The 14,290-nt window shown below is 47.4% G+C and overlaps 1 protein-coding gene and 1 long non-coding RNA gene across 2 annotated transcripts; one reads left to right on the top strand and one right to left on the bottom strand.

Annotated features, from left to right (window-relative positions):
- Positions 1-1,445: 1,445 nt before the first annotated feature.
- On the bottom strand, positions 1,446-4,434 carry LOC119304032. Its single transcript, XR_005148066.1, has 2 exons — positions 3,748-4,434; positions 1,446-3,663 (listed from the first exon to the last, which is right to left on the bottom strand). It is a non-coding gene; the product is annotated as an uncharacterized LOC119304032 (long non-coding RNA).
- A 5,782-nt stretch (positions 4,435-10,216) lies between these two features.
- LOC119298399 (very-long-chain aldehyde decarbonylase GL1-10-like) lies at positions 10,217-12,176 on the top strand. The gene is made up of 4 exons (XM_037575817.1): positions 10,217-10,920; positions 11,292-11,439; positions 11,569-11,602; positions 11,871-12,176. Exons 1-4 carry the CDS (start codon positions 10,238-10,240, stop codon positions 11,915-11,917), a joined length of 912 nt encoding a protein of 303 aa, XP_037431714.1. The 5' UTR covers positions 10,217-10,237; the 3' UTR covers positions 11,918-12,176.
- The last annotated feature ends 2,114 nt before the right edge of the window (positions 12,177-14,290 follow it).

Here is a 14,290-nt window from a genome sequence, read left to right as displayed (position 1 = left end):
TTGTCCCGGTTCGTGCCTGGAACCGGGTCTAAAACTCCCCCTTCTGTCCTGGTTCAAGCCATGAATCGGGACCAATGTATGTGGGCCAGAGCGAGGCCCATTGGTCCCGGTTCATGCCAGGAACCGGGACAAATGGGTCCAGACGAATCAGGACCAATGCCCACGAGGCCCCGGCCGGCCCCTGGGTTCACGAACCGGGACATATGTCCCATGGGTCCCGGTTCGTGGCTGAACCGGAACTAATGGGCTGGGCAGGCCCGAACCAAAGCCCTGTTTTCTACTAGTGACCCCACATGCATGGTTGCATGTTTCACGAACACGACTCACTGGACACACTCTATAAAATTTATTTTTGTCCCGCTTTATGCATAGCAAACCACCACACGCGTCCAAACACCAACTTTAAATGTAGAAAAAATTAGTCTGCTGAGAGAACAAAAAACATGCCAAAAAAGTGATACAAGGCTCTACAGAGCCGTCGGAGCCCTAGCTCGGCCGCGAGGCAAGTTGGCGTCCTGCCACACACAACGAATCAATCACGCCGCCTAGCCTAGCCCGGCTGTAGGTGCTCTTAATCATACAGCTGGTACGTGGATTGTGGTTTATGTACTTCCGAAGGGAAACGTAGGTACTACCTACACCTTCGGTCACATGTTTCTCTCTGCGGTGGCACACTGGAGCCTAGCTAGAGATCTTCAAAAGCCGCTATGAACCAGATAAATCAATAATGGACTTGCATGGTGATAAATTACTGCTGCTGAATGTAGCTACAACGAGCTATTGCATCCCGGCTAGCTGCCCGCCCCTTCACACAAACGAACTATTAGGAGTAACTAGATCATGAATGACGCGTGTTGCTGCGTCCGTCAATTTTGACAATAGAATGGTAGAAGTTTGTATAAATATTAGACATTAAAGACGGTATAACCACACCCAAAGCGAGCCCTCATAGTGATTTGGAATTTTGGCCGTTCGTTTTTGCGATCTGAGAGTTCCTGGCCGTCAGATTTAACGTGAAAAGCGATCTGTTCCGCAATGCGGCTAATCTGGTCCAGCTGTCCTGTGGGCTGCTGCTCCACGGGCCGAAACAGAGTATTGGGCCTTCGCGAGCCAGCAGCCCAATTGAAGGAGGGAGGTCTACAAGCTACGCGTGAGGTCCATCCACTCCCGAACCCCAATCCCCATCGAGACCGCATCCACCCGCCCTCAGCTTCGACCCATCCACCGACATTAAGCAATACGGAACAAATGACTGCACCCAGTCTCATCTTTCAACAACAATAGTTTCTGAAATGGCACTGTAGTACAAACATTGGTTCAAAATGGATGCTATCCTACATCTGTTTTTGTTCCATCTCTGTTTTTGATTTTTAAGCACAACCTGCAAAGTACATAGAAGTTAATCTAGGCAGAATACAACAAATAAACTACATATCATTGCATTAGAAGAAAATCATATCATTGCATTAGAAGAAAAATATGGAGATCACAAATGCCAATTTCATTTGGTTATATATGTAACATATGCGTGTCTGCGAACAACACGTGCGTAAAAATTAGAATAAGACTGAGGAAAATGGAGCTGCCTGGCTAGTCAAGACGAGTGTTACTTCCCTTGCATCATTTAAGCATCATTACAGAAACATGTACCTGAGAACGAGAAAATTAAGATGTTTGGTCAATATGAGTGATGGTAGCTTGCTCAAGCATCATTAAAAACAAAATCAACCAAACATCATTAGAGAGATTATCATATTTAGTTTGGACAAAGATGAACTTTGCTAGATTATGATGGCGTACGTACCTGGCCGCACCCATCCATTTTTACAATAGAGTGATAGTAATTCCGTAATACTATATGACAGCACAAAATTAAACATGCAACCTAAATGTCCAGGGAGTTGTTGTAAAGTACTCGTAGTAATGTAGTGGAAGAGGATGTCTCATGGGATTGAACTTGGTTTGAGCTGGCCGCAAGTGTGTATACTTTTAGTTAGAATAGTTAATGGTAAATGTAGGCGTTGTGGCAGATGCCCATATGTACAATCTAAGATGCAGAGGAATTTAGGACTTCAATCCAAAAGAGTCGTTGCATAAGTGTTATGTTAGATGGCTGTAGAAAGTGGGAAAAGACCGATGACAATCGTATGATAGAAGCCAGTTGGGCTAGTTATATAGCAAGTGCTCCCTACAATTTAGCAAATGGAGCATGGTTTATGTACTGGACATCGTGGCTTTCAGAGTTATTATCGAGCCACTGAGCCACAAAAAAATGTACAGAGTACAGTGCAAAATTTGCAGTTCCAAATGGGTGAGTTTATGGTGTCCAAAAATATCATTTAATTGAGTTGCTTCAGATATAATGGCCCAGAAGTTCAGTACATAAGCCACAATGTGTTGTTAGCTCCAACATGGGAATTAATACCATCAATAAGTTGAAACGTGAAGTCATGCCACTTAGTACTCAATTTCATATGAGATGCTCCTTTTTAACTTTCTCCACAATATGTTATTGTTCTAAACATCAGCATGCATGATAGTTTATTAAAGTGGTGTAGAACATTACCATCATTTATGAAAAATAGTAAATCAAATGAAAGAAAAGCAACTTATGCCAAAGTACCAAACTAATCTCCCCTCTCACTCTGCACCTGCCCAGGCGATGAACAGAATCAGAACATGAGCAGAGCAGAACATGGTTAAAGGAGATTTTTCTCTTGCATGCTGCACACCAGACAAAGAGAAGAAATAATTGGCTACCCATGTACGTACATGAAAAAGAATAGGAAAAATATCAGTATGCCATTGCAAAGCACTACACAGACCACAAAAGGACAGGAGATGCCAAACATATTATACATATCACTCCTCTTCTGTTGCACTACAAGAGTAGATGATTAGAATTCAACACCCAAGAATAACATGAAGCATATTATATTTCCAAAAAGAATGCAAGACAGTGGTGTAAGCTAGTGGGTCTTAGAGTGAGAGCTTGAGGTGGAGGGAGCGATCGACCTGGTGGTGCTGGCTGCTGGCCAAGGAATAGGCGTGGGACGAGTAGTCAACGCCTGTTGTAGCTTGTCCGGAAAGTGGAGGGGGAAGCACCGCTGGCCTGGTTGTCAGATGTATGGCCGTTGCCACTGCCTTGTCACCGTCACGGAGAAGGCACTGTTTCTGCGGTGTGGTGGAAAAGGAGACAGGCAGTTAGCCACAGCCCAGAGCACGCCCAATTAGGAGGAATTCAGCGCATGCGGCAGGGCCGGCACAAGGATTCATGAGCAGGAGGCACGGCGAAGGCACTTGCTTGGGTAGCGCGAGGCACGACCGACATCAAGGGAGCGGCCGCCTGACATATAGTTCCCAAACAAACAGTTGAAGTTGGAATTGATTCGCCTAAATTAAATAACATGTAATGATGAACAAACTGATAGTGTAAACTTTGGTATATAAATCATTTGAATAGCCTGCAAGGTATCATTAGTTATCTATAAAGATGTAAAAAGCTAATAGCTGACCCGTAACTATCATATTCCCAAGCTTGTTAAAATACAAACTAAAAGCACACCAAATACATTTATCAATGATTTTTTTGCCTGATCTAGGAATAGTTGACTGATTTCTCAATTAGGTTTGAGTGACCAGCCAGTATGCTTGATTTGGCACCTGCATTAGTCAAGCAAACACACCAATTTAGATTGACATGACCAATTTTCTCAAAGAAACAAAACAATGTTTAAATACTCATACCCCTGGATAGACGGCTGGATCTTCATCTTTCCCTCGTACCTCAGATGGATCGATGCATTCCCTATCGAGGATCTGCGTTTTCTTCTTCACAGAGACATGAGCAGTCCTCAGTTACAGAAGTGGGCTGTCTGAGATGGAGATGACCACAGAAAACGTGCCAGACAAGCCGATTCAGACCCGATTAACCAGAGCATAACGCTGAAGAAGATGTAGATGCTAGAGTAGGGCGTGCATACAAAGCGAGGGAGGGAAGCACTATATAGGACTACCGCGCATAAGAAAGGGTTGAAAATTTATCAGCCATGAATGAATAATACGCCATGATTGCGAGGACGCAAGAGCAGTTTCCAGAGAAGGGCCATGATTGCGAGCTTCAAGAGGGCAGAGCAGTTTCAAGTAGGGGAGGAGTCGGCCATTATCTCCCTCGCCCCCACCTTTCTTCACGCGCTCGATTGGATTGCCTCGACCAGGATCCTACTCCTCCGGTCGCAGGGATCGATCCCATCCCTCACCCCGTCTTCAGTTGATGGAACCGGCCGCACCGGCTGCTCCTCTCCTCTGGTCGCTGGGAACAACCGGCAGCCTCGATCGGGATTGGGCAGGTGGATGGATCGATCGGGATTGGGTGGGTGGATGGATCGAAGCTGAGGGCGGGTGGATGCGGTCTCGATGGGGATAGGGGTTCGGGAGTGGATGGACCTCACGCGTAGCTTGTAGGCCTCCCTTCTTCAATTGGGTTGCTGGCTCGCGAAGGCCCAATACATCAGAATAGTCTGTTTCGGCTCGTGGAGCAGCAGCCCACAGGACAGCTGGACCAGATTAGCCGCACGGCAGAACGGATCGCTTTTCACGTTAAATCTGACGGCCAGGAACTCCCAGATCGCAAAAAACGGACGGCCAAAAACCCAAATCGCTATGAGGGCTCGCTTTAGGTGCGGTTATACTGTCTTTAATTAATAGTCTTATAATAACGACCCATACTTACAGCAACTTCAACGGGCCGACCCAAACGGACGGCAATTTTGTCTGCTATTTGTCTGTTTGGGTCGGCCAGACGGACATGAACGTCCGCTTTCGCGTTTAGGTCAGCGTGAGAAAACAAAGGACGCCAATAACTACCGAACGTTCGGGCTGGGAGACCCCCAACCTGAACGACTCGTTCGTACTGGAGGAGAGATCGATGCGAACGAATCCGTTCGGCAGGGGAGCCCCCCAACGCGAACGCCCCTCCCCGTCGACCCTACAGCTCGGTAGCAAAAACAGCCTAATACTTTTTTTGCTGTGCCAGATTAAAGCCCATATTTTTCCTGTGCTATGAAAAAAATGTGATCAACTTTAAAAGCACAAAAAATGCCATGGGTAAAAAGAATTTGTTTTTCTTGCAATCACCCAGAAGAAAAATAGCCATGGAATTTCCATCATATAAATAAAAAACATTGCCATGGAAGATTCATAGTAAAAAATGTCATGGTATTTTAATTAAATTTTCATATATTGTATGCACAATTTGAACACAAAACTATGTGCGAGGAATTTGCCATGGTGTGGTAGTATAAATTGCCATCTTTAACAAATACAATTGCCATGGCACTAAAGAATAAATTTTTCATCATGAAAATTAAAGAAAAGAAAGGAATTTGCTATGGTCCATGATCTCATACATAAATTTCCATGATCTCAAAACATAAATTTACATTTGTATTAAAAACTAGCTAACTATAATGAAATGATTACACGTGGCAAATTTAGTAAGTTTTTCTTCAGAAAAAGATGGCAAATTTAGGAGACTTTTCGCTAAACCACATGGCAACTTTTTGGGAAAATTTAATAGGTACATGGATTTTTATTGGAAAAGATGGCAAAAAAACACTCATGAAAAATAATCTAGGAAACCCATCCCACACGACAAAAAATTGGCCATGCTATGTAGTGAATGAACTTTTTTTTCCATGGAAATAAAAGTTAAATATTTGCCATGGCGATTTGGGTAAATTTTCCATGGCGAAAATAAAAATAAAAAATTGCCATGGCGATAAAAGTTAAGAGTTGCCATGGCGATTTAGGTAAATTTGACATGTCAATTAAGGTAATTTTGCCATGGCAAAAATAAATAGCTAATTTTATTGCCATAATATTTTACTATATACATGAAGAAACAAAAAAATGTGGATTGAAAAATGCCATGGCAAATAAAAAAGTAAAATTTTCCATGGATGTAAAAGTTAATTTGCCATGGCAAGTAAAGAATTAAATTTGCCATGAATGAAAGTAAAAGTAAAAAAAAAGTTCCCATGCATGTAAAAAAAGTAAATTACCATGTATGTAAAGGTTAAGTTGCCATGGCAAAACAAAAAAAGTTTAATTTGGCATGGCGCTCTAAAAAAGGCAAAAATTGCCATTGAAGAAGAAAGCTAAAATTGCCATGGCAAAAAGATGGTAAAATTGCCATGGCTATAAAACTAAATTTGCCATGTTGCAAAAAGAAATAATTTCGCCATGCCATTGTTCCAAAATTTTGACATGGTCCATGCACTAGAAATGCCATGATGCATAAAAAATAAATTTGCCATCACAATGAACTCTATTTGTCATCGTCCCATGAAAATGTAATTGCCATGGCAAAACATTCTTTGGGTGGACTTTGTAAAAGAGAAAAAAACGAACCATGGCAAAAATGCTTTTAGTTGCCATGGCAAAAAACGCATCCATAAAAAACTGATTTTAGTTGCCATGCCAAGTTTGCCATGTTTTTGAACATCTTAGATTGCTATGTTTTTGGACATCTTAATTTGCCATGTTTTTAACATCTTAAAAATAAAGAATTTTGCCATGTTTGCCATGTCAAGTTTTCCATGATTGAGACAGGCCATGATATTAGGACAAAAACAATCAAATATTGTCATGTGAATGAACTGACAAATTATAAAGTTGCAACGGTCCGAGAATTTGTAATAATCTAAGAAATTGCCATGTATTATAGGACCAAAAAACTAAATTTGTGTACTACTCACATGGCAAAGTTAGTAACTAAATAAATCACAGCAGAAAATTGTGTTCTACTCATATTTAAGCGTAGCATGGAAAATTTAGGGACTATTTCATATACAAACCGTGGCAAAAATGTGTTAAAAAAGCTCATAGTAGCATCTAGCAAAAAAATCATCAGACATCAGTAAAAATGGGACCAGTCGGATCCCTTCGGCTGTGGTGTTGCTCGAGCTCGATGAGCACCTCCCCGCCGGGCTCCCTTCTTAGAATGGACGCCGACACGCTGTCTGTGAGGAGCCCATTGCCCCCTCCACGGACACATGGTGCTGTCCCAGGGAACTCGTCGCAGGGCACCCGCCTCCGCTTTCCGCCCGGTGCACGCCGGGAAGCCGTCGCTGCCTCCCCCAAGTCACCTGACGAGAGCGAAGATGGTACGATGCTTCATTGCTCCGCCGCCGTTGCTGCTCCTGTACGGCCCAGCCACCGCCGCGGCCGCCCTCTCCGTTTGACCGCACCTCGAGCCGGTCGGTGAGTTTGAGGAGGAGACGACCGAGATGCCCGCCGCCGCGGCGCAGGCGAGCAGGCAGCGCTCTGCCTCCACCACGGCCGCACCTCTAGCCGGTGGGCGCGGACCAGTCACGCCGCGCTCCAGTCCGCATCGCCTGTGCAGGGGAGACGGCTGCCGCGACAACTTAGACGAGCGGGCGGAGCTCGCCCTTCGCCACGACCGCGCCTCTACGCCGGCGTGGATTCACGCGGATGGATGCGGTCTCGACTGCCCAACGCGGCGGCGCGAGGAGCTGGCGACAGTGACGATCTAGCTCACAGATAAGCTGTGGAGAGGAAGAGTGGGTGAGAGAAAGAAAAAGATAAGACTAGGAGGGAGGGGTGGGGGCGAAGGAGACGAGGTCGTTCGACGGAAAATCCCGAACTAATTTTCTCTGTCACCTGCTCTAAGATTTGTGCAAAGACGAGGTCGTTCGACGGAAAATCCCGAACTAATTTTCTCTGTCACCTGCTCTAAGATTTGTGCAAATCATCTGACGGCACTCGAGGCGTTCGGGTCCAAATGCCAAAATCCCTGACGTTCGGGAGTTATTGATCCCCAAAAAAGACTGCATGCATATTTAAAATAAAAAGAACATTAATAAAACATTAAAGCCGGACACGAAAGCTGGCGAGAGTCCACGCGCCCACATTTGCATTTAAGAAAAATAAAAACAAACTAAACTATGAGATGGCGCGCTGCCCTAGGCGGCGGCGTCGTTGTCCTTGGGGTCCATGAGATCGATGAGCGTCGGCGCAGTGCTGGCCTAGGGGAACGCCGTGTTCCAAAGGGCATTTATGTCAGGCGCGGGCTGTGCCGCCGTGGCCTGGTGCGCCTCCTCCTCGGCCTCGCACTGCTCGTCCTCGGCGTCGCGCTCGAGCATCTCGAGGTACTCGTTGTGGCGGCGCTCCTCGGCCAGCCGTCGCTGGCGCCAATGTTCGAGGTACGCCGCCTCCTGTGCCAGCGACACCCCAACCCAGACCGGTGGCGCGCTGACCCACTCGCGCACTACTCCCGTCCAGGAGTAGCGCTCGATGGCGGACGGCTCCGGCTCCGGCTTGGCTTTGACAGGGGACGGCGGGGTCACCGATGGCAGGACGCAGTCGCCCGCCGCGGAGAGGGCCATGGCCTGCGCCATGGTCGTCTCTTACGCCGCCTCTTCTTCCACGGCCGCCGCCGCCCTGCGCCACTCGTCCTCCTCGCTCTCCCGGTAGACCGCTGCAAGGGCCGTCTGGTCCTCCTCGCGAACGATGAGCCGGGACAGTGGCACAGTAAGGTCGACTTCGCGAACACCGCCTCGCCTCGCCTTCTCGTGCTCGAAGGCGAACTAGCGAGCCCAGTTGGGTGAGTCGGTTGCGTAGGCGGGGTCACGGCGCTGCCCCGGCGTCAGGAGCAGTCGCCGGCGCCGCACCTCCTTCGCGTGCGCCCTAGACGACCGCGGCGCCGCCGACACTGGGATCCTCTCCGGATCTTGCCAGTCATGCGGCAGGGTGGCGTCGAGGTACGGGAGAGGCACGTGGTGCTGCCAGTGCCACTCCGCCTGGTGCACTGTCACGTTGATGCGCTGCCTCGGCCGGCGAGTTAGCGCCGGCGGAGGCGGGCGAAAATCCGAGGGAGAAGGAACGGCGGGGGACTTGCCCTTGGCCTTGCTGCTGCCGGTGTCGGAGAAGAGCCCCATCTGACACGGCTGGGGTGGCTAGGGTTTGCCGGCGATGGGGAGCGAGTGTGGCTAGATGGGGACGGGGGTTGGCTGGAAGCGGATGAGGACGGCCCCGCCGCACGGTGGCTTAAAAAGGACGACCGCCGTCGCTGATGCATGGGCTCGAGGTCATAAATTAAGCTGACCAGGTAGGCCGCGGGCAGTTGGACGATCGCCAAGTGGGGACGCGGCGGACATCGAAAAGGCGCGCGTGGCATCCGTTCCGTGTCCGCGCCGACACATTTGAGGCGCAAATTTAGACCGCAAATGCGTCAGCGCGGACGTGAAGCGGACTCGATTTGGGTTTGAGTTGGCGCGTTGGGCCTTCTCTTTTGCCTGCGCCGATCCACACGAATGGCGGCAGACGAAATGGGTCGCCCAATTGAATTTGCTCTTAGACGGTGGTTGATGATGGTGGACAGTGTTGTTGGGGACGCGTCAGTTTCATGGGGCTGATTATTGCACAGTCGTCTGAATTTGTTGTTCCCGACAGTCAATTATTTTGGGGACCATCGGATCTTCATGCGACGGTCCAAAGCCCTTCTTCCTCTGTCGACGGCACTGTTGGAGCCGCGTCGTCCCCGCCTCCGGTGAGTTCCTGGCGAGCCTCGTCTGGAATAGCACGGCCGCGTCCCCCTCTCGCGCCGCGGAGTTGCGTTGAAAGGCGTTGTTAATTCTAGTCCATCGAAGCAGCTAAGCTATAGTTTTAAACCAAACCCCGAGGGCCCGACATGATTGAGATCATACGGGCGTGTACGAGCAAAACTAATTGAAGGCAAATTCGCCGAGAACTATAACTAGGCAACTAGCACGGTCGGCCGGACACGTCGCCGGAGTTGGGTTGGTGCGTCAACGTCGGCTTGGTGGACGTACCCTACCGACGGAGGCAGGCAGTTGCGAGCACATGCATATGCATGTACGACGAGCGACTGTTACGTGAATAAACATGTCAGTCAGCCTACCGTTCTAGGTTAGGTGAATAAACATGTCACTCGTCCTAGGTTAGGTGTACTAGTACAGTTTTGCACTTTTCACTTTTTCTTTCCATGACGGACCAACCGTCGTAGCTCAGCATCACCGCCCTGAGCGGGGCATGCATGCGACGTGCATGCATGGCACCCTCACCGCGCACATGCCCTACATCACCTATGCTGTCGACAGAGACCAGCCAGCGCCTACTACAAAGCGGCTCGAGCGCTAGCTCAACCGCAAAAAACGCAGGAAACGTACCATCATCGATCACACCCCCGTCGCCTATGCTGCCATACGCGACGGCGGCGGAGGCGGAGGCGGCGCTGGGCCGCGCCATGACGCGCGCCGAGGCGGCCTGGCTCCGATACTCCGCGTTCGTGCCCGACCACCTGCTCTACTGCCACAACGTCGCCATCCTCCTCATCCTCTACACCATCGCGCCGCTCCCCCTCGCGCTGCTCGAGCTCCGCGCTCGCGCCGCTCCGGACGGCGTCGCCGCCGCCGTGATGAGGCCGTCCACGTACAAGCTGCAGCCGCGGGCGCAGCTCTCCCCGGCAGCGTTCCTGCGCTGCTACCTGGACACCGGCCGCGTCCTGCTCCTCACCGTCGGCGCGCTCAGCCTCGTCTCCTACCCGGTCGTCAAGATGGTCGGCATCCGGACGGGGCTGCCGCTGCCGTCGGCCGGGGAGGTGGCGGCGCAGATGTTGGTCTACCTGCTGGTGGAGGATTACCTGGGCTACTGGATCCACCGGCTGCTGCACACCAGGTGGGGCTACCACAACATCCACCGCGTCCACCACGAGTTCACGGCGCCCTTCGGATACGCCGCGCCCTACGCGCACTGGGCCGAGGTCCTCATCCTCGGCGTCCCCGCCTTCACCGGCCCCGCCATCGTGCCCTGCCACATGACCACCCTCTGGCTCTGGTTCGTCCTACGCCACCTAGAGGCCATCGACATCCACAGCGGGTAATTAAGTCGTTTAACTACTCCCTCCCCTCCTTTTTAGTGTGCATGCAAGTTTTGTCCTAAGTTAAATCATCTATATTTTGACAAAACTTATCGAAAAAGGTATCAACATTCACAATGTCAAATCAATATTGTTAGATTTATTATAAAATGTAATTTCATAGTATATATATTTGGTATTATTGTAGATGTTGATATTTTTTAATATATATTTGGTCAAATTCTACAAAGTTTCGAGTTGACACAAATCTAAAACGCGGAGTAAAAAAGACCTGAGAGAGTACTAGCTAGTATAACCAACGCTAGCTAGCATGCATCATGCTACTTCTTATAATAAATAAAATTAACCAAACTGCTTGATGAGAATGCAGCTTCAACTTTCCATTCAACCCGACAAAGCTTATCCCGTTCTATGGAGGGGCCGACCACCATGACTACCATCATCGTGTGGGTGGCCAGAGCCAGAGCAACTTCTCTTCTGTTTTCACCTTCTGCGACTATTTGTATGGGACGGATAAAGTAAGATTGCTGTTATTGATTTATTTGCTATTCAAATCTGTCTAATTTACTAGTTAAGCTTGAGTGGGTTGACAAAGAAGAAAAGGACAATTAATGATCATCACCTCGCGTGCCATCTTATTGTTACAGGGCTACCGATACCATAAGGCAAGCCTAGAAAAAGGTGATGCAATTTTCTTCATCCTATGTCTATCCTAGCTAGAACAAGCATAAGCATTTCTATCTTCTACAATTAATTAACAAAGTATAACTAACTATATTTATTGATTACAACTGTGAGGTTATTATATGGTGGTGATGTGGCCTAGATTTGTAGGTCTAAGCAGAAAAAAAGTGGGCCTGGAGGTTTGTTGGTTAAGTGTGGTGGAAATTAGAGCTATTTCGATTGAAATTGTATTCACTGTTTGTCTGTTCCTTTTTGATATGGTCAGGCTTGCTGAAAGGGGATAACAAGACTAAACTGCTGAAAGGTGTGTAGGAGCTGATGAAGGTTGCGGCAACTCTGGCAAGGCGGATGACTGAAGCTTGTGTGTTTGATGATCCTGGTGTTGAACTACCTTGTTGATGCCTAGGCCACTGTCTGCCTTGATTAGTTGTTTTTGTGTGTGCAAATCCTCGAGTCTAGTTTCATATTCTAGTTATTTGTTGTGTACCATGTTGAACTCTTTGGTTGTTGTTGTTAGTATGGTGGTAGCAAGTTTTTGTCTCATAGCGAGTGTTTCAATGGCAAGCATTCACAGTGGATTTCCCGCTAATGCCCCGACTCATTGCTCTCCTTCTTTGCCTCCTTTATTGTTGTAATCCAGAATCTGTATCTTCATTAAGAAATTAATGGGAAGGGGGAATGACCAATTGGAAAAACTGGCAAGATTTACTGTTCCATCTGATCATGAAAAATACTTTCGCTGTATATTTCTCATAATTATTCACTGACATGTGCATTCAAATATTAACTACGAAGTTTATTCATTAGAGGCAATTCAGAATCTGAAATATAGACACTACAACAAGATTTACTAGCATACTTTACTTTTGAATAGAGAAAGATGGTGCATATATTCGCTGTTACTTGAGTAAAAACTGCACATCTTTGCAGTTTCATGTTTTGGTCAACATATCTTCGTCATTTCCTTATCACACAAAGCATCTCGACCCCTTCCCCTCGGTGGCTATGGAAAATTCTTTCCTCCAGGCTTCATCGCCGTGTCTACGGATTCACATCCCCCCCTGTCGGTTGCTCGGGTGTCGGGGGCGGAGAAGGGAATCACGTGGCCTCCACTCCGGCTAGTAGTTTAGGTTGGCGTATTTTAGTCTTCACAGGTGCGGCGCACAGACGAATGGCGGAGCTTCTTAATCGATTTTCTCTTTCTGGCTTCGATCCTCCTCGACTGGACGTAGTTGATGGAGATCCTGCATAGATTCATGTTATCTCATTGGGGCGGCGAGGCTAGGATTTCTCGTAGTGCATGCGTCATGGCGAGATTTGGTGTTAGATGCTTCAGATCAATTCATGGGTTCAACGTCGACGACAATGGCTCTAGGATGTTGGTCTTTAGGGGCACATGCACTAAGAGTTCCTGGCTATAATGTATCCAGAAGGTCAAGCTGTCTCTGCTAGGGGAGAGGTGATAACAATGCGTCGACGCTTGTTTTGACTGCAATAGTAGTCATTGGGTGGTCCAGAGACCTCATGTAACTTTATCAAGTTTGAGGTGGCTTGTACTTCTGATGAACTTTTATAATAGACCCAAATCCTTTTAAAAAGAACACAAACCAGTATAGGGATCAGTTCTACTACTCTAGGTATGCAGGCTCGTCGTGGTGGAAATTAGAGCTATTTCAATTGAAATTGTATTTCACGGTTTCTTCCTTTTGTGATGTGCTCAGGCTTGCTGAAACGGCATAACTAGACTAAATTGCTGAAAGGGGATAACCGGACTAAATTGCAGAAAGGTGTGTAGGAGCTGATGAAGGTTGCGGCAACTCTGGCAGGGCAGATGACTGAAGATTGTTCGTTTCATGGTCCTAGAGTTGACACCTTTGTTGATGTCTAGGCCACTATCCGCCTTGATTCGATGTTTTTGTGTGTGTAAATTCTCGAGTCTAGTTTCATATTCTAGTTATTTGTTGTGTTCCATGTTGAACTCTTTGGTTGTTGTTGCTAGTATGGTGGTAGCATGTTTTTCTCTCGTAGCGAGTGTTTCAATGGCGAGCACCCGCAATGGATTTCCTGCTAATGCCCCGAACTTATTGCTCTCTTTCCATGCCTCCTCTATTGCTGTAATCCAAAATTTGTATTTTCGTTGAGCAATTAACGGGAAGGGTGTATGACCAGTTGGGAAAACTGGTCCGATTTACTATTCCATTTGATTTGTCATGAAAATAATTCACCATATATTTTCCCATAATTATTCATTGGCATTTGCATACAAATATTAACTACAAAGGTTGTTCATCAGAGGTAATTTAGAATTTGAAATATAAACACTACAACAAGATTTACTAGCTATTTTACTTTTGAATAGAGAAGATGGTGCCATATATTCGTTGTTAGTTAAGTAAAAACTGCATATATTTATTGTTTCATATTTTGCTCAATATATTGTGTAGCTAAAGGAGTAGCAGTGACAAAACAACATAGGGCCCTATGTTGGTTTACTAGCAAAGTTGTTCCTTATCACATGAAGCATTTTGTCGCCTTCTCCTCGGCGGGTAGGGAAAATTCTTTCCTCCGAGCTTCGCCGGTGCATCTATGGATTCACCTCCCCTTTGTCGTCCTCTCTGGTGGCCGGTGGTGGGGAAGAGAATCATGTTGCCTCCACTCCGGCTAGTAGTTTAGGTTGGCGTCTTT

The sequence above is a fragment of the Triticum dicoccoides genome, chromosome 5A (assembly GCF_002162155.2).
Source record: "Triticum dicoccoides isolate Atlit2015 ecotype Zavitan chromosome 5A, WEW_v2.0, whole genome shotgun sequence".
In the NCBI taxonomy this organism is placed as follows: Eukaryota; Viridiplantae; Streptophyta; class Magnoliopsida; order Poales; family Poaceae; genus Triticum; species Triticum dicoccoides.
Note: the sequence above shows the minus strand (reverse complement) of the source record. Positions and strands in the feature narration are given on the sequence as shown.

What these genes read in the sequence shown, in the direction of transcription:
- LOC119298399 (XM_037575817.1), top strand. Translation starts at nt 10,238, where the DNA reads ATGCTGCCATACGCGACGGCGGCGGAGGCGGAGGCGGCGCTGGGCCGC. An exon ending in GCCATCGACATCCACAGCGG is followed by an intron (nt 10,921 to 11,291) that starts GTAATTAAGTCG and finishes ATGAGAATGCAG; the next exon opens with CTTCAACTTTCCATTCAACC. An exon ending in ATTTGTATGGGACGGATAAA is followed by an intron (nt 11,440 to 11,568) that starts GTAAGATTGCTG and finishes TTATTGTTACAG; the next exon opens with GGCTACCGATACCATAAGGC.